Source organism: Selaginella moellendorffii, unplaced genomic scaffold (genome assembly GCF_000143415.4).
Source record: "Selaginella moellendorffii unplaced genomic scaffold, v1.0 SELMOscaffold_24, whole genome shotgun sequence".
NCBI lineage: Eukaryota > Viridiplantae > Streptophyta > Lycopodiopsida > Selaginellales > Selaginellaceae > Selaginella > Selaginella moellendorffii.
The window spans coordinates 1,052,945-1,072,663 of record NW_003314285.1 but is presented as its reverse complement, the minus strand read 5'-3'; the positions used below and the strand labels follow the sequence as shown (position 1 = coordinate 1,072,663).

General features: G+C 44.3%; 3 protein-coding genes across 3 annotated transcripts; 1 reads left to right on the top strand and 2 right to left on the bottom strand.

Annotated features, from left to right (window-relative positions):
* Positions 1–118: 118 nt before the first annotated feature.
* On the top strand, positions 119–1,664 carry LOC9657675 (inositol-phosphate phosphatase). The gene is made up of 9 exons (XM_024679304.1): positions 119–175; positions 288–343; positions 401–532; positions 599–787; positions 845–943; positions 1,000–1,068; positions 1,143–1,243; positions 1,304–1,360; positions 1,435–1,664. Exons 1-9 carry the CDS (start codon positions 157–159, stop codon positions 1,526–1,528), a joined length of 816 nt encoding a protein of 271 aa, XP_024535072.1. The 5' UTR covers positions 119–156; the 3' UTR covers positions 1,529–1,664.
* On the bottom strand, positions 1,531–3,154 carry LOC9657674 (G-type lectin S-receptor-like serine/threonine-protein kinase SD2-5). Its single transcript, XM_002974222.2, has 2 exons — positions 3,027–3,154; positions 1,531–2,980 (listed from the first exon to the last, which is right to left on the bottom strand). The coding sequence occupies exons 1-2, from the start codon at positions 3,046–3,048 to the stop codon at positions 1,689–1,691; spliced, it is 1,314 nt and encodes a 437-aa protein (XP_002974268.2). The 5' UTR covers positions 3,049–3,154; the 3' UTR covers positions 1,531–1,688.
* A 105-nt stretch (positions 3,155–3,259) lies between these two features.
* On the bottom strand, positions 3,260–4,358 carry LOC9657673 (protein TEX261). The gene is made up of 5 exons (XM_002974221.2): positions 4,191–4,358; positions 4,061–4,140; positions 3,857–4,010; positions 3,611–3,793; positions 3,260–3,537 (listed from the first exon to the last, which is right to left on the bottom strand). The coding sequence occupies exons 1-5, from the start codon at positions 4,342–4,344 to the stop codon at positions 3,407–3,409; spliced, it is 702 nt and encodes a 233-aa protein (XP_002974267.2). The 5' UTR covers positions 4,345–4,358; the 3' UTR covers positions 3,260–3,406.
* Between the last annotated feature and the right edge of the window lie 15,361 nt (positions 4,359–19,719).

Below are 19,719 nucleotides of genomic sequence, written 5' to 3'. Positions count from 1 at the left end.
GTCGTTGGTTCGAATCGCTATTTGGGAAAGGTATCCCGAATAACCAGATCCTTGGATATGCCTCCACCACATAAAGGTTATTTTGAAAAGGGGGTTTAATACATATATTAGGGTTTATTCACAGGTTTTTCATTTGTAACTGGGACGAAAGGCGCAATGGGCGTTATTCGTGAAGGTTTGCTCGTTTCTCTAGATCATTTCTTCGTTTCCTTCGATTCTAGATGACTTTTAGATCGCTTCTCCTTCTTGGCTGATCGAATAGTGCTTTGATTTTGTGGTCTTTCTAGATGAATTGGATGGTTTCTTGGAGATCGCTGTGGATGCCGCAAAGCAAGCCGGCCAGGTCGATTCATCCTTTGTAAAGTTCCTCTTTTTCTCACTGAAAAGTTTTTTTCTGCAGATAATCGCTGGTAGCTTTCACAGCCACAAGAATGTAGAGCATAAAGGAAAGGTGGATCTGGTAACAGAGACGGATAAAGCTTGCGAGAAGCTTATTTTTGAGCTCTTGCAAAAGCATTTCCCGGATCACAAGGCAAGCCCTCTCGACTTTACAACTTCCCTTTGTTCCATGAAAAAAATTCTCACGAGTTCTTCATAGTTTATCGGCGAAGAAACCTCGGCTTTGAATGGAACCGCGGAGCTAACCGACGAGCCAACGTGGATTGTTGATCCGCTGGATGGCACCACAAACTTTGTGCACGGATTTCCTTTTGTCTGCGTTTCGATCGGCCTCACGATTGGGAAGGTACCTTCGGTCGGAGTTGTTTACAATCCCATACTGAACGAGGTACGCACAGAAACTACAAAGTAATCTCTCTCATTTCCTATTTGGTTTTTTCCGTAGCTTTTCACCGCTGTCAAAGGAAGAGGTGCCTTTCTCAATGGCAGCAAAATCACTGCATCATCTCAGGACGAGATTTATAAGGCTTTGCTTGCCACAGAGGTTTGATTTGCTCCTTCTTACTTTTTTTTTTTCTAATCTTTGCCTTGCTTTTGCAGGTTGGAACGAAGCGAGACAAAGCGACTGTGGACGAAACCACTGACAGGATCAACAACCTTCTTTATAAGGTGACTGCGAAGTTTACGTCTTTTCCTCGTTTTCTTTCCACTGGTCTTAAAGGATGAGTTCTCGTGTCTCGCAGATTCGCTCCCTGCGCATGACCGGATCTTGTGCGCTCAACCTGTGCGGTGTCGCTTGTGGAAGGCTGGATATCTTCTACGAGCTGGGATTCGGAGGCCCTTGGTGAGTGCAAAGACAACTTTTTCTCGATCACTTGCTTGATACGATCGTTTTTCCTTGCAGGGATATCACGGCAGGAGTTGTGATTTTGCAAGAAGCCGGAGGGCGTGTGTTTGATCCGTAAGTGGAAAAAGAAAAGAGAAAAGCTTTCGGTTTTTTTTTTTTTTTCGCTAACGTGATTGGTTTTAATGCAGGTCGGGAGGGCCATTGGAGCTCATGTCCCAGAGAATCGCGGCCACGAATTCACACCTCCAGGACGCTTTCCTGGAGGCGTTACACAAAGACTGACAAGAACAAAGACGAGTCTCTCTCCATTCATTCATTTACACTTTCATGGACAAGAGCAAGAAAAACGAAGATGGCTGATTTATATCTTCGTGTAGAAAGAAACACCACAAAGGAAAGCAAAGAAACATTCTTTCTCTTCGCATCGTCTTTTTTCTTCTGTTCACGATGCTTCTATCTCTTGCAGCTGCCCGTAGGACCTCTTCTTTCTCGCAGGAGTAGCCTCAATCACCAAAACTTTCTCCAGCTCCTCGACAACTTTAGCAATGGACGGCCTCGACTTTGCGTCGTCTTGGATGCACCACACCGCAACGTCGATCCCTCTCCGGAGCTGCTCGAGATCGATGCTACTCAACCGGGGATCCGCGACCCCGACGTAGTTGCCGGCTTTCACCTGCTTGGAAACCCAGTCCACGAAGTTCCACTGCTCCGACTTCTGGCTCAAGTCGAGGATCCTCCGGCCACCAATTATCTCGAGAAGGATCATCCCAAAGCCGTAGACGTCGGTCTTGGTCGTGAGAGGCGAGTCGGCAATCCACTCTGGGGAGAAGTATCCGTGAACTCGGCCGCTGCTCAGAGCCGTCTTGATTTTTCTCCTGTCGACGAGCAAGCCCAGGCCGGTGTCGGAGATTTTCGGCTGGAAGTTCTTGTCCAGAAGGATGTTTTCTGTTTTGAGATTGCCGTGGATCACTGGAACCTGCTGCTGGTGGAGATGTGCGACGCCCCGAGCGATCGAGAGGGCTGTGTCAAACCGGAACTTCCAGTCGAGCCGGTTGTCCTCCGAGTCTTCGAAGAGCAACTTGTCCAGCGAACCATTTGAAAGAAACTCGTAGACGAGCATTTTGTTGTCGGGGCCACAGTCCGCACAGAAGCCGTGGAGCTGGACGAGGCTGTCGTGAGACAAGAAACCGATCTCGGAGACGCAGTTGCGGAAGTCCCTGTCGCTTGTGTTTATCTCGAGCTTCTTCACGGCGACCACCGTCTCGCTGTCCGGAAAAACTCCTTTGTAGACGGAGCCGAGAATTCCAGCTCCGATCTTGTCGCTGAAGTTCCGGGTGGTGGCAACGATGGCTTTGAAGGAAAACTGGACAAGCTGAGGTGATCCTGGTGCAGAGATGATCGAAGCTGCTGTCGTCGAAGCCTTGGCTCTTGGATCGAGAAAGCGCTGCTTTATGAAGATTAGAGCTGCCACCAGTAAGAGACCTCCCACAACGATCAGGGACAGCACTCCGGCAGCAATGCTGGCTGCCGGGAGGCCATCCTTGTCACCATTGGGAACTTGCGTAGAGTTACTACCAGGCCCGTGCTTTCTAGCCTGCTGCTGAGCTTCTGCGGCTCCGATACTACACGTAAGAACCCCGAAAAAGAAAGAGCTTACCGCCACCATCGCTGCTGCCTGTTTAGCTTGGAGGAGAGCACAAACATATCTCTGGTGTCGTCGAGAAAGCCATGAACCTACAGAGATATTAGTAGCGCAGCAGCATTGAATTTAAAGACTTACAGCACGAAGTCTTCAGAGTCATAACTCTCCAAGCCAAACACCGCGTGTGAGGCTGCTTAGCTGAAAACTTCAAACTGAGAATCAATGTGTTCTGGGACCCTGGATTGAAAGACCTCTTAGACCAACCAGCTGTTTCTCAGCTGATAGCTAGCTGAGCTGAAAGAAAAAAAAAGTTAGTAGACTAGTGGTCACCGCTATACGGGACAATGAATGCTCGCCGAAACCATGGCAAATACCGAGCTTCCAACAGTCGCTTTCGAATTAAGAATAGAACTTGCAACCTTTGTCTTCCTCGAAAAGAACGCACAAAAACACAAATGATCTGTGAAAGGAAAAAAACGAGAGAGTTACAGTATCTGTACACTGCAGTCTTTTGTTGCTTAAGCCTGTCTCGGCCGAGGTAAGGCTGTTGGTAGCACCTGATCTCGTCTATCAGTCAGAAATCTAAATAACGACGAAACAGCGGTGGTTCTTTTCTTTCCAAGGAAGCCTGATGAGGACGCTTGAGGATCTGGAGAAAAAAAAAGAAAGAAAGAAAACATTAACCTTGCACCGTGCAAGCTAAGAGAAGTAAGGATACGCACGACTGGAGCTTGATACGTGAGGCAACGATTGCGAAGAAGTCGTCAGGGAGATGAGAAAGAGAAACGGCACAAAAAAGACGGTGACGGCCATGAAACCGATCGCCCAGCCGAGAGTAACATATGCACATCGTGGATGCTGTAGGAAAAATCGACTCCACATTATTACACTTAGAGCGCCAGCACCTGCAAAACATACACGAAAACAAAGTTGTTTGAGCAACGAGCTCTGAGCATGACGCGGCTCACCCGAGCTCCCGAGAAAAATATTTGAAGTTGGATCAACAATCGGATACGTCTTTAGAAGCTGATAGTATAGTACGTGAGCTCCAATTCCAGAAAGAACGCAAAAAAACGGGAGGCCATCCACAACAAAGAGTAGAACGTAGATAGCTAGAATTCCCTGAAACAAACAACAATCTTCAGTGTTTCTCTAGCTCGAATTCGTCTCACCTTAATCGAGATGCCGATGATCTTTCTTGTTAGCTGCGTGTGTTCTTCCGCAACCTCCGCAAGATAGAACAATCCGGCGGCTGAATAGCTTCGTGAGAAAGAAAAGTGAGCTGCGAGAGCGACTCCTCACCTATTCCGAGTGACAAGAAGGAGAGGATGAGAAAGATTCCAGTGAATGCCGAGATTGAGGAGAAGAATGCGGCGCTCAATCCCGACCAGCTCGATGTGGCATGGGCAGTGTAGCCGTAGTAGCCATAATCCCGCCCTCCTCCATACCCAGCCATTTGAGCTTGAAACCCTAAAACTTACGGCACGGTTCAGAGTGGTTACTGGGGGAGTTCGAATCTCTCAGGCATGATTTCTCCTCTTCCTGATTGATCAGACCATTATCTTAGCCTGCGGAGTTTGTTACCTCTAAGCAAGCCTGCATTTACACTTTTAGTGAATTCTTGAAATTAATTAATTTTTTATTTAGCTTTATTAATCTTTTATAACAAAAGAAAATAATTTGCTATGTGTTGCTTAGTTTGTTTATTAGTAATGTTATTCCTATTTATTAATCCAATTCATCAAATGAAAGTTTATATTATAAACATGTGAGGGCATGGAATATGGAAAGAGAATATAGAAAAATTAGCTTAAAAACCTTAGCTTATATATAAAAGTCAAATTTAAATCAATCTGACAATTACCAAAATCCCATTATGTTAATATTTGTATATAATATTGTAACCATAGACTTAAAACTCACATTATCCCCTTCTTCAGAATGGTGAAAGATAGTTAGAGTTCTCTTATGAATAAGATTTAGAGGAATATCGGGAGGTGGCATTAGTGGATTTATAAGTGGTGTCAGTTGTTCTTGATCCTTTTATATAAAATGTTTTAACCGTTGCACATGCATAATTTCTAGAGGATTAACTTGTTAGACATTATGCTAAACCTTATAAACTTGTAATCCAACTTGCTGTAACATATGATACAGTCCCTTCCATTGAGTAAAAAGCCTCTTAGACAAACCATGTAATTAACACCAAATCATTCACTTTATATTTCGAAAGTGGATGACGATGGGAGTTATAACATTGTTGTTGTCCCACTTGTATGCAACCCAAATGTTCAACAAACTCTACTTGGATAAGTAGAAGAATGCTTATCAAATACTAATTCCAAGACATAACATCAACAGCTTATAGCAATCGCGAAGGTAAACTCAACTCTATTGGTAGTATTGGATCATAATTATATAGGAGTTTATATGGTGAAGCACCAACAAAATTTTGCACCCTTGTGACATATGCATACCAAAGAGATAGCAAATAATATCCCAATTCGAATGTTGAAAATTCATATACTTTGCTATTCTCCCTTTGAAAGTTTGAACAAGTCATTCCACCAAACCATCTGACTGTGGATGATAAACACTCGTAAAAGTGTGGCATATCCCCAACCAAGACATTAAAACATGAAATGCCTTAGCCATAAATATAGGACCATTATCCGAAAAAATTCATTCCGAACAAGAATACTAAAACACCACTCGATTAAGGAGGAAGTAACCAATAGCAGTGGCAAATGCACTAGTAAAAGCACCAACTTTCACCCAACAAGTCAAATAGTAAAAAACAATAATGACATACTCATTGCCAATAGCTAACCATGGAAAAATGCCCCATTAGATTAAATGCCACCAACTCAAACAACAAGAAATTGCAATTGACTCCAATTGTCCTTCCAAATTATGAAAGAAAGTATTACGAGCTTAGCACTAAATGTAGCTACACACATACTAGATAACATCACGTCGCATATCTGGCTAATAGAAAAACTTAGTGCAGCTTATCGGTCCACGACAATATCCCATATGCCTATTTAAAATAGGAGAATCATAATAAGCATGCAAAAAGAGTGGAATAAAGATCGAAGGTAGCACCAACTATAAATGATCATCAAGATCTATCCCCACAAAATAAAGAAGACCATCCTTAAGGTAATTTTAAAAATGTATTGTAAGCGACTAAATTTTCCATTCTACTTTAGCCACTTAACCACACCTCCGACCACTTGGAGGAGTCTCACTCATAACCTCCATAAGTCTTATTCCGGACTTGGGGACTTGCTAACCCCAAGAATGGCATCCGTGCCACTCAACCGTTGCACTTGGTCCAAGTGCTCCACGTGTCTGGTCCCATGACTGACACCCAAAGGTACCATTGACAGTTCAGCCCGTTACGCTAAGGCCATGCTCATTCACCTTTGCTGCACTAGTGGTCCAATACCACTTGCATCACAGTCCCGTCTCTCCAAGACTAAGCCATCCGTCCACAAGTGGTCTTCCCAGATCCACTCCTTAGCATCCTTAGGATGCTTACAAATATAGGGCCTGTGGGCCTTGATCTAGTGGCAGTATTGGCAAACATGGCCATGGACAGAAAAGGGACTTGTTAGGAATTGACAAAGGGGCCATTAAGTTCCATTGTCCTCTGGGACTTCCTCACCATGTGACCGTATCCTTAATCACTACACTAGAGGACTGCTCCTCCTCCTTTCCCCAGTTTGGGACTTTGGGATAACATTTCGGAACACCGTGGCTCTATATGAGCCCCGTGGGTACTCTCCCCACCTTCTGCCTTTAGGTGCTCTAGCCATGGGCTTAGAGTGAGGTTCCCTACTTGTGTCTAGGTCTTTGCCAAGACCAAAGCAGTCATTTTTCATGCCAACTATCAGTTAGTATTGTACCATAGTGTTCACACACAACTCGCTTTCTTTTTTGGGGAACACCTTTCTCATGACTTTAGCATAGCCTATTCTGCCATCGATGAGATACCCTCTGTTCTCATCGTTGGATCTTATGATCCCCCCCATCCTTCGTGGGTTATAACACACCTCAGTCCAAATGCTTCCATCAATCCTTTAGGATTATTCTTTGACTCTATTTGAGTCATTTAGCTTCATCCGACAACCCATGAGGTCCTACCTTTGAGGTGCCAACTCACTGGAATACAACTTCTTATATTCAAGTCCTACTCACCAGAACTATCTTTACAAGTGTTACTCAGACACTTGATTTGTTCTCTTGGGGCAACCTTTTGCCTCTTAGGACCACTTGTCCATGTGATGAGAATACCAACTCATCCTCTTAGTACACCCCCAACTTATTGGGTTGTTCAAGCATTTATCAAAGGTAGCTACAGCTACCATTTCAAGGACTCATGTCCTTTTCCGTATTTGACCTCCCGCGGTCATTACTTCTGATCTCACATTCATGAGCATCAACCTCAACTATATGAGGATAATCTTGTGACTCCTTTATTGTTTTGGAGTCTCTATCTTTCATGTGATCCCAACTATAGTTGTTTACCACAACTACATTAGCCAATTGGCTACGTCAAACACTCATCTGGATCACATCCTCAACTCTCTAAGGAAACCTTTATACTGTTCTCAAGATCCCAAAGTCATTCCCTTACTGGCCCCTTTCCTATCCACCATATCGCGCCCAAGTTCGCGCATGAACTTGAGTGGAGAGCCATGTCCTTTCGACATGCTACTCCTCAAGGATAGGCCCACTCCTAGGACCTTCTGATGCCAATATCAATGGTGATATACTTGAGCACTAATAAAAGTCAGACTAAGGAATAGCTCCGATACTAGGTTGTAAGCGACTAAATTTTCCATTCTACTTTAGTCATTTAACCACACCTCTGACCACTTGGAGAAGTCTCACTCACAACCTCCATAAGTCCTATTCCAGACTTGGGGGCTTGCTAGCCCCAAGAATGGCATCCATGCCACTCAACTATTGCACTTGGTGCAAGTGCTCCACGTGTCTAGTCCCATGACCGACACCTAAAGGTACCACTGACAATTCAGCCTATTACGCTAAAGCCATGCCCATTCACCTTTGCTGCACTGATGGTCCAATACCACTTGCATCACAGTCCCATCTCTCCAAGATTGGGCCATCCGTCCACGAGTGGTCTTCCCAGATCCACTCCTTAGCATCTTTAGGATGCCCACAAACATGGGGAATAGACTTCCCAATATCCCTTTGTCAATTCCTACCAAGTCCCTTTTTTGTCCATGGCCATGTTTGCCAACATTGCCACTAGATTAAGGCCCGCAGGCCCGGCCACTAAGTCCCATTGTCCTCTGGGACTTCCTCACCATATGACTGTATCCTTAGTCACTACACTAGAGGACTGCTCCTCCTCCTTTCCCCAGTTTGGGACTTTGGGACAACATTTCGGAACACCGTGGCCCTACACGAGCCCCATGGGTACTCTCCCCACCTTTTGCCTTTAGGTGCTCTAGCCATGGGCTTAGAGCGAGGTTCCGTTGAGCCATGCCAGGTATCCAAGTAGGTAGTGCCACCCACATTTGGACTGGGAGCATTGGCCAGTCGATCTCCCAGGAGAACTAGAGCCGGCTCTTGAACACTTCACCAAATTACCCCGCTTGTCGGTCTGTATTCACTTTAGTCTTGGACTTCCTAGTGGTCAAATCATCACCCAACACTGGGTCTAGCCTTCCTGGGCCAAACTGGCCTTTCCTGGCCAAATTGGCTCCACTGGAGTCCTCCCCCTTACTATACTTTTGGAGCTCACCAAACCCCCTAGGGTCTGAGAGACGAATGCTTTGGGCTTTCACGGACTGGGACTGGGACTGGGACTCAGACTCGGACTCGGGCTCGGGCTCGGGCTCGGGCTCGGGCTCAAGCTCGGGCTAGGGCTCGGGCTTGGTCTTGGCCTCAGTCTCGGTCTCGATCCTGATCTCGGTCTTGGTCTTGGTCTTGGTCCCAGTCTCGGTCTCGGTCTTGGTCTCGACCTCGGACTCCATCTCAAGTCCTTCTCGGACTCCATCTCGGATTCCATCTCGGGTCCATCTCGGACTCCATCTCACATCCCTGTTGAACTCCATCTCGGACTCCGTCTCAGTCCATCTCGGACTCCATCTCAGACTCCATCTTGGACTCCATCTCAGACTCCATCTTGGACTCCATCTCAGACTCCATCTTGGGTCCATCTTGGACTCCAACTCGGGTCCATCTCAGACTCCATCTTGGACTCCAACTCGGGTCCATCTCAAACTCCACCTCAGACTCCAACTCGGGTCCATCTCAGACTCCATCTCGGACACTTCCACGTATCATGTGTTGGTCCTTTTGGGTCCTTTTTTTGGAGCCTCGCTTATTGCTTGCTTCATGCTCATTCCTTGAGCATTTTGTTGGGAGTTCCACTCCCGCTCTCAACTTTTCAAGTCGGAGCTTTTGGTCCAAACGTGTTACACTCGTTTGGCTTTCGCTTCGGCCACTACCACGTGGCACCCTTCCGGCTCCACTTTGGGGCCTAGGGATTTTGTGTCTCACATGTAAACGCTGAAATAACAAGTCATTAACAAATGATACAAGATTCTCAAATCCATCGTGAAGCCTGACTCAATCTTTTGAGCCTCATAAACCTTGTCAAGAGAAGGTAAATCTTACTTTGGACCTTATGGACACTAAACATTAAGTACAATAGCTATCAATGGCATAGAATCCTCGTCCAAAAAATCCATAGATATGAAAATAACAAGCTCTTCAAAAACATAAAAAAAGAGTGAAAAAGGAAAAAGAACTCAAGAAAGGACATTAGTATCATCCATAGAACTTCCCAAGTGATGAACAATATCAAAATTATATATTTAAAGCTTCAAAACCCACTGAACAATATGACCAACTAAGTTTTTCCACTTCAATCATGAAATAACTGCAGTTTGATTACCTTTTAGTAACATCCGAGAATTATATAAATATACATGAAATTTCTAGAAACCCCAAACTATTGCTAAACACTTTTTTTCTATCATGGAGTAGTTCACCTCTGCTGGTTGTAATATATATCTGATATATACAATGGGATGGCACTGACTAGGCACATTTAGACTCTCTTGTATCAACATATTTTTAAGACCAATATCAAAAGCATTAACGCTAAAAATAAAAAGTTGAGTGTAGTTAGGATACGCCAAAACTGGAGGAGCTTGTAAGCAACCAAAGGGAACAACTTGAGAGACGATCCATGGGGTTCAAATATAGAGGGAAAGGGCCCATGAACAAGAGTGCACCCCCTTTTCCAATCGGTTAAGGGTCTTGGGATATTTGGGGTTAAGCGTCCTTGGGTTTGAATAGTACTGGGCTGGGTGACTTCCCAGGAAGTCCAAACTCAGGAGCTTACATTTGGTATCAGAGCGGTCTCGAGTCCGACTCTGTTGGTTGGCTAAGGGAATCACACCACATGTTGATTGACATCTGGCTGGTCCAGTTTGCTCTCGCTGGGCTCGACCCGAGGGGTAGGGTGTCAAGAGAGCGGGGCTCTCGGGAGAGTTGCGGCTCTCAGCTTTCGTTCACGAGGGCGTGAACTTGTAGGGAAGCGTGGTGGATTGTAAGCAACCAAAGGGAACAACTTGAGAGACGATCCATGGGGTTCAAATATAGAGGGAAAGGGCCCATGAACAAGAGTGCACCCCCTTTTCCAATCGGTTAAGGGTCTTGAGATATTTGGGGTTAAGCGTCCTTGGGTTTGAATAGTACTGGGCTGGGTGACCTCCCAGGATGTAGCGCATGTGATCATGGGATGAGATTTGGATATACTGTCACCGTGGATCCTTGGAACCTTGGGAGATAAATGGGGATAAAATAGCCACTAAAGGCTCTCTCATCAAGCAATTGCCCCTTTTCCAGTTGGCTTAAGGGGAGAGAGATAAGGTGCGCTACAGTTGGTATCGGAGCAAATGGCACGGGTTCGATTCCCATTGATTAGTGGCTACTTAAAAGTATAATATACCCTTGAGCAAGGTATATTCCTACCCCTAAATTTGAAATCGTACGTATTGGGCATCCATGCGTATGTCCTTCCTCTTGTGTGGAGTATCCACGGACGAAGGTATCCACCGTGGGACTGCGGTACGGGTGGATGACTAGTTGCCTCACATGGAATAGCTGGTCTACACAATGGAAGGATTGGTAGATTGAGTGCGGAAATGGAGGTGCTGGTTCCCCTTGGCTCAGTAGGGGTTGTTAGTCACCAAATGTAGCGCACGTGGTTTTGACCCTTTATCCTATGGTGATTTACCATAGGATAACACCACGAAGCGGAACCTAAACCCTCTTTGTGCCACGTGACAGATGCCACGTGTCACATACCACGTGTCCGTGCCACGTGTCCATAGGAACCAAGGTTCAGGGCCTTGGGCCACTGAACGAAGGAACGGTGCCAAACTCCCAAGCGTGACGCCAAGGAGTGATGGAACCGGACCACGGAGCAACTCCCGAGCATATAGCCCAAGGAGCGAAGGGACAAGAGCCTAGAGCGACTTGGAACAGTCCTGGAGCAACCAGCATACCAACGCCAGGACCAGCACGCAAAACGGAGCCAAACGGAGTCTGGCGCTATTTCGGCATACCGGTGGCTTAACGTGAGGATATGGGTACTCCACCAGCTAGCATGGAATGGAACTTGGGCTTAGACCCAAGCCGGACGCAGAACAAGGACAGGCACGCAAGCGGGAGCTAGACTATGCCTCAGGTTGGTCGGCCATGCCCAACCTACCCACTATCCCTACTATACATTTGGAACCCCCCACAGCCCCCCCCCCCCTTGAGGAACACACGCTTTGGGCTTTCACCCCAAGCCTCCCTTAGTACCAGGAGTTAGTCTCTGGGACAAGCTCGAAACTTACTAAATATGGAATGTCCTTAGATTGCAAATTTGGACACGGGACGAACACCATTGTGTTCAGGCCGATCTCTACATTCCGTAGATATGCTAAATGAGCAAATCTGGACACTTTCCATAAATAGCATTTGGGACCGAATTGAGACTAACGCTAAGGGCATGATAGCGAGGGTGTTTGGCAGACACGGTAAGCTATCATGTAGCGATATTGAGGGACCAATCTCAATATCGCGGGGGTTCCTAACACTAGCAAGTGCAAGCCAACATCATGAGTTTCTCATCACCGTGTCAAGTCTGCTTGACTAAATGACAACTTAGGATTTCCTTCCTTAGTGCCCTTCCGGTCTAAGTGCACATGTGATGACCAGTTTCTCAACTAGCTTAGGTGGAAACTGATAACGGGTCCAGCAATACCGACCTCCTGCCATCGTGGCAGTAAGGTAAGAGTGTCCGTAAGGACTAGCCGACAGGTAACTTTCGATACCCGAAGTCACATGCGCGACACTCTCCCCCCCTTGGGAAGATCGACGTCCTCGTCGATGCATACTCCAGTCTAGAATACCGCCAAGGAAACAACTCCATAAAAAGTTCATGGTACTCACACTATGTGAGAAATGCACCAACTTAAATGAGTTAGGGGGTAACCTCTTTGTCTAACGCGGATGCGCTACCAGCTCAGACACCTTCCGGCCGTCGCCGACAAGGAAATGACCAACGGAGTCAGCCACACCTGCTGCTCTGGGAGTCACCCAGCTTACAAAAGTGTGATATGCCCTGCCCGCAGGAACATAGAGAGAGAAGCCAGAGGCCCCTACCCTCCTAAGCAAAGAAACCAAACCCGTCGGTAAGGTTTAGATAGACTACTGTAAACAGGCAGTTAGAGTTGTTTACACGGTCACGCCCTTTCAACGGAATAAGGACCATCAACAAAGGGGCAGGTTATGTGACCAGTCGACAGTAGCTACCCCATGACTAGAGATTTCACCATGCACACGAAGTGCCGAAGCCAGTCTGCCCATTATTGGCCCAAACTCAAAGATCAATGGATGGACAATATCAAAGTCAGAGACAATGATATCTGAGAAGCTTAATTACTAGTGATTATATCTTAGAGTAGAACACAAAAGTATTCTAAGCAAGTTATCATCCGATAAACCAGTAGTATTGTAGATAGGAACCACCAACAGATCATCATAATTTGGCAAACACAGGAATGACCATCCAACAAAATTCAATAGCTAGTATATCATCAAGGAAACTCAATGATGAAACTTAACTATCGAAGATAGTAGATAGTAAGCCAACAACTTACTAGAGAGAACTCAAAGAACACAAAGTATCATTGACTAACAAGCACAATGCTCGCGAATGTATCACCCAAAGGAAATAATATCCAAATCTATCAAAACTAACTCGAGCAACAATCAACAGAAGAAAATGAATGTGGTAAGACCAACAAACACTCATTCCTGCCAACTATCACAAAAGCCAATCTGAATAGATCCCAGCCAACAATACCAAGGAACTCAAGTTGCCTAAGCAAGTGTCAGCAACATCCTACTGACGTCTCAAACCCAAGAGACCAATCCAGAGCAAACCACAAAGAACATGTGGTATTGCCAAAAGCCAAAAGCCATCAAAGAGAACAACTAACTATCATGAAAGATCGTCAATCAGCCCATCAATGTAGTGATGTATAATCATCGTTGAAGAAAGAATCTACCATCCCAAAGAATGGCAAATAATTCCAAACCAACAATAATCAAGCAAAACTTGTGATAAGGACAATCAACTACCCTAGATGATAGTCAATCATCACCAATGATTGCCAGATGCAAAAACCAACTTCAACATCGAAGCTAATGAGCCAAAATGCCTTCCCCAACAACTTCTAACAAATGGAACAATGAGCACAAAACTCAAGAACCAAAAGCTCGAAGAAGCCTATAACTAAGTCTTGCCTAATAATGATCACGAGTCTCATAAAAGCTAACTTCAATGCTAAAGAAGAAATCATGGTGCAACCCACAATATCTTCCTCAACACATCCATAAGCCAAACTTCATAATGCCAAAGCTAATGAAGAGCATTTCTGCATCAATCCAAAAGCTAAGCATAACGAAGCTATGTTTAACAAGTGATCATCAAACGATCCTCCATGAATCCATCTATAGCAAGACGTAACTCACTTCATAACAAGCTCAAAAAGAATCATTAATGATTGCTATATTCCGAACTCAAATCCAGCAAGGACTCAACATTCTAATATCAATCACTAACTCTTCTGCTTGTAGAGTTAGCATCGTCCATGACTGAATCACTTTTCAAGGAAAAGCCAAAGCTCAACCTTTACTAAATAATCTCGTCTAGAACACAACTAACTCAACTTGCCACTCAGTTCGTTTGAACGTCAACACACTTGCTAACTAGCAAATGCATGAATGCCAACAACACAAAACTATAGCCAAATCATCAACACTATATTCATCAAGACTAATGAAACTTAATATCAACCCTACAGAGAGAGACATCTCATTTCACTCAGATTTCAATATCAACAATATCAATGACAAGGCATCACTTCAATGCCAACAACACCAGGACAAAGCTAGAAGAAAGCAAGAGTGAATCACCACTCAGAGCTTTCTAGCAACCAAGCTAACCAAAGTCGAAGATACTATATTTAGTATCCGAGACCAATCCTTCAGCAAAACTCAGTTACAGATAACACTTCCTCAAGGAGTGAGTCACCACATCCAAGACTCAATGAAATCCAACACCACGAACTAAATGCAACCAAATGATATCGACAGAGATAGAATCGACATGTCAACATGGAAAAACCATGTAAGTTTAACGACACAATCCTCCGCAACACCATCCGGTAAAGCAAACCTATCATTGCTAAATCATCATCGAGTGAAGCAAGTGTCAACAGTCTTTTGACAAAGTCTACAAGCAATCATTAGTCGCAAAGCAACTAACAATCACTCTTTCAACTTGTCTTTACAAGACCCAAACACTAAACTCACGTCATCGAGTCATACACTTGTCCAACATGAACGTGATACCTTGGGTATGAGATAAAAGTTCATTGACAAGCACAAACTAAATGACCACTCGAATCCAACTCAACTGCAATAAGCTCACCAATGCATTTAGCCAATAGCTCTGAGCATGCTTTGAAGAGGCTAGCTATGCATGATCAACACTCAGCTGAAACTAAAGTGAAGACCATGAGATGGATCTATATTGGTACACAACCTCCTCATAGACAAAGCTATAGTATGGGTACCAACATCTCAAACTCAAACAACTAAGTTGGACATCACCATCCTCAGCCAAGGCGCAAGGCCACCAAGACCAAGTCAAGATCAGTGAGAGCTCACTACTCTCATAGAGTCTAATGAAATGCAAGGTGCAACCTACCACCAAGCAGAACACTATAGAAGACAGGCACAAGGGTCACCTTTCTTAGAAAAGCGCAACGGCCACTTTTCTACATCAACTCTAGACTCTATCCAACTCAATTGCCTTAGCCCCAAAAGTCAGCATCCCTTTCGGGTTGCATCATACAAACTACCTACCAAGATCTAAGTTAACCGAAGTCAACTCCAACCCCTTCACTAGTTTGTACTGGCTTTCGAAAACGGAATGGTTTTCGGACAAAATGATCATTAGACCAGCCATTGGAAAAGTCTAAGAAAATTTGTGGAAAATTTCCCATCCTAGAGAAAGAATGACTCTCAGTCCAGGATTGCAAACTTTCAAGACTCAACCAACTTCCTCCTACCAACAACTTCACATAGGCTCACCTCAACACAAATTCTCATGATCGAACAACATGCTTAAGCATCGAACATCTTTGCCCATATAACCGACATCCAACACCGACATCCGCAAAGTGCAAAATGAGCATCCAAGGCTTGATCACAAAGACCACATCATCGGATATCCACATTGCACTAACACTCTTCTTCAACTACCTTCAAGATCCAATGTGAAGCCAAAACACTAACAAGAAAAATGACATGGAAAATCAAGCTCTAAGGAAAATTCCTCATCACTCGAATCAACAATGTCACTTCCATAACATAAGTGCTAGCGATGTCAATGCATCAACCTCACACCTTCTCCATCCAATAATCTACTCCAAGTGCTAACGGATCAATAAATGAGCTATAGCAAATGAATGCTACAACCCATTCCCAACACCTTATGGGCAAACCCTCAAGGAAACAAGGTACCAACATAAGCTTAGCATAATGGACCACCATTGAGAATCTAGTCAAGGCTACTACAATGCTACTACGTGCAAGTAGACTAGCTTCTCCATCAACCACTTTGGGGTTGATCATCATTTAACCAAGCAACTTCGTAAACACATTGCTCATTATCACATGGATATGATATAAATCACAATGACTTGATCATCAATTGAGTAACGCAATGAGCAAAGCTTATGTCATTACTTCAAATGTTTATGTGAGTATCAAATGCCAACTCGATTCGACAAAATGCAACATAAATACCACACTCCACCAATAGAGATTTACGACACCCAACACCACTAACTTTTGTTCACAACACAGACAAGCTTATGCCACTCTCTTTCCGACCAATCTCAAAACTATTTCAACACCAAGCTACTCAAGGAGCAATAGCAAGGTTCCCCAGAAAAGAATTGAGCATTGCAACCCAAGTCTTCCAATAGCAAGCTTTAGACAAAATGGTTTAACGTTTCACCGCTATCCATCCCACAATTCACCACTTGTAAGACCATCACTTCCAACATGCATCAAGGTAGGGACTCTTGATTGCATAATGTGAACACAAGCAATGAGTTAACACCTCGTTGCAAATCATCTCTCCAAGAAGAGAAAATGATTTACGTATTTGATCCTTCGTCCCTGACGACTCTCTTTCCGGTCTCATCTTTGACCAAACCTCAAGCTTGCTTTCGCACTGCCTTCAATTCAATCCAAGAAAAGTTTATGAGAGAGCACGGCCATGATTATTTGAACCAATAGACTAATCCATATAGTCTTGATTGATCCACTTATAATCATACCTAGGAAGGATCCACTAGTGCCGTGCTAAACAGCTACGGACCAGCCTATTTGCCATTCATAGCAAACTCAGGGAAAGTTTACTTTCACCCACGGTACATGGAACAACTCATGGAACCACCGATAGGCTAACATTAATCCTGCCAACTCAAAGTGTAACCTCGAGTTGCTAATGTGCCTCACTCACGAGCTCAAGCTTAAACTCGTGCTACCAGAACAACTCAAATCCGTCCTATGAGCCCAAGCGCAAGCTCACATCATAAGGTACAATAAGGTAACAATATCCATACCCAAGGAACCAATTGCAAAGCCTTTGCACCCAAACGTGTACCCACTCGGATCATCGTTTTCATCTCTGCGTATGCAACAAGACTAGTTGCCCAATCTCATTGAATAGTACTCGCTGAGACTCATCCTCTGATACCAAATGTAGCGCACGTGGTTTTGACCCTTTATCCTATGGTGATTTACCATAGGATAACACCACGAAGCGGAACCTAAACCCTCTTTGTGCCATGTGACAGATGCCACGTGTCACATACCACGTGTCCGTGCCACGTGTCCATAGGAACCCAAGGTTCAGGGCCTTGGGCCACTGAACGAAGGAACGGTGCCAAACTCCCAAGCGTGACGCCAAGGAGTGATGGAACCGGACCACAGAGCAACTCCCGAGCATATAGCCCAAGGAGCGAAGGGACAGGAGCCCAGAGCGACTTGGAACAGTCCTGGAGCAACCAGCATACCAACGCCAGGACCAGCACGCAAAACGGAGCCAAACGGAGTCTGGCGCTATTTCGGCATACCGGTGGCTTAACGTGAGGATATGGGTACTCCACCAGCTAGCATGGAATGGAACTTGGGCTTAGACCCAAGCCGGACGCAGAACAAGGACAGGCACGCAAGCGGGAACTAGACTATGCCTCAGGTTGGTCGGCCATGCCCAACCTACCCACTATCCCTACTATACATTTGGAACCCCCCACAGCCCCCCCCCCCCCTTGAGGAACACACGCTTTGGGCTTTCACCCCAAGCCTCCCTTAGTACCAGGAGTTAGTCTCTGGGACAAGCTCGAAACTTACTAAATATGGAATGTCCTTAGATTGCGAATTTGGACACGGGACGAACACCATTGTGTTCAGGCCGATCTCTACATTCCGTAGATATGCTAAATGAGCAAATCTGGACACTTTCCATAAATAGCATTTGGGACCGAATTGAGACTAACGCTAAGGGCATGATAGCGAGGGTGTTTGGCAGACACGGTAAGCTATCATGTAGCGATATTGAGGGACCAATCTCAATATCGCGGGGGTTCCTAACACTAGCAAGTGCAAGCCAACATCATGAGTTTCTCATCACCGTGTCAAGTCTGCTTGACTAAATGACAACTTAGGATTTCCTTCCTTAGTGCCCTTCCGGTCTAAGTGCACATGTGATGATCAGTTTCTCAACTAGCTTAGGTGGAAACTGATAACGGGTCCAGCAATACCGACCTCCTGCCATCGTGGCAGTAAGGTAAGAGTGTCCGTAAGGACTAGCCGACAGGTAACTTTCGATACCCGAAGTCACATGCGCGACACAGGAAGTCCAAACTCAGGAGCTTACAGAGCTATCAATAGCTTTGAGATCCGTAAACGCTTGCTCACAGTTTGCAGACCAAATAAAAGATGAGATTGATGACTTCAACAATGCTCGCAATGATATAATGTGATTAGAAAGATGATTAACAAAATGACTGAGATACTACATGTTGCCCAGGAAGTGCTACATATCATTCATAGACTTTGGAGTAAAGAACTTTAGAATAGTTACAAGTTTGTCAAGATTAATTTGCAAACCCTTATGAGAAATATAGTACCCAAGATAAGTAGTGTCCTTGAACCTAAACATCCACTTCAACTACTTCAGCTTTAAACTAACTTCCTGATGCCAATCCAACACTTTACAAACATCAGAAATGTATTCCTCCCATGTCCCCTTCGAGTGGATTAAAACATTATTGATAAAGTCAATAGTCATTTTTAGCATATCACAAAGAACCTCACCCATCATTTGCTGAAAAGTTGCTAAAGCATACTACAAACCAAATAGCATCATCAAGAACTTGTACAAATAAAATAATATATGAAAATTAATATTAGGAATATCATCTTTAGCCACTGATACTTACTAATAACCAAAAGTAAGATTTAACTTGGTCAACCAACAACTTCTCCCCAAATGATTCAAAAGATCAGCAGTGTGAGGAAGAGGGTATATAGTTGAGATCATTACTTTATTTAACGGATGATAATTGATGCAAAAATGAATACACCCATTAGACTTTGTCACAAGATGAGGTTCACACGCTCAAGGACTCTATGACTTTCGAATAACACCCCTTTTCAACATCTCTTTGACATTTGCAAATAAAATCTTAACCTTTTTAGGTGACTAATAACGAACAAGAACCTTGATTAGATAAGCATCCCTAGTTAGAATAAGATGACATGTTGCAATCTTGCCTTCAAATGACAAGTCAAATTCAAAGAGATTGGCATACTCCTTCATAAAGCAGTCAACTGCTACAATACAAAGACCGTTAGAGGGATTGGAAAAAAGAAGAAAGGAATAAAATGGAAATACAATAAGAAGTAATGAGGAGATAAAAATGATAGAAGCAAAGGTAGAAGTAAAAGGACAAAAAAGAATAAAAGTGAAAGGAATGGAAAAAATATAAAAAAGTATGAGATAAAGGGGAGAAGCCTCAAAGCCACATTTAGCATGATTGCATTGCAACCAATCCATAATAAGGATGAGGTCAAAAACTTAACTTGGCACCATTTGCAATGATTATAACTCAAGCTTGAAATTACCTATATGCACACCAAA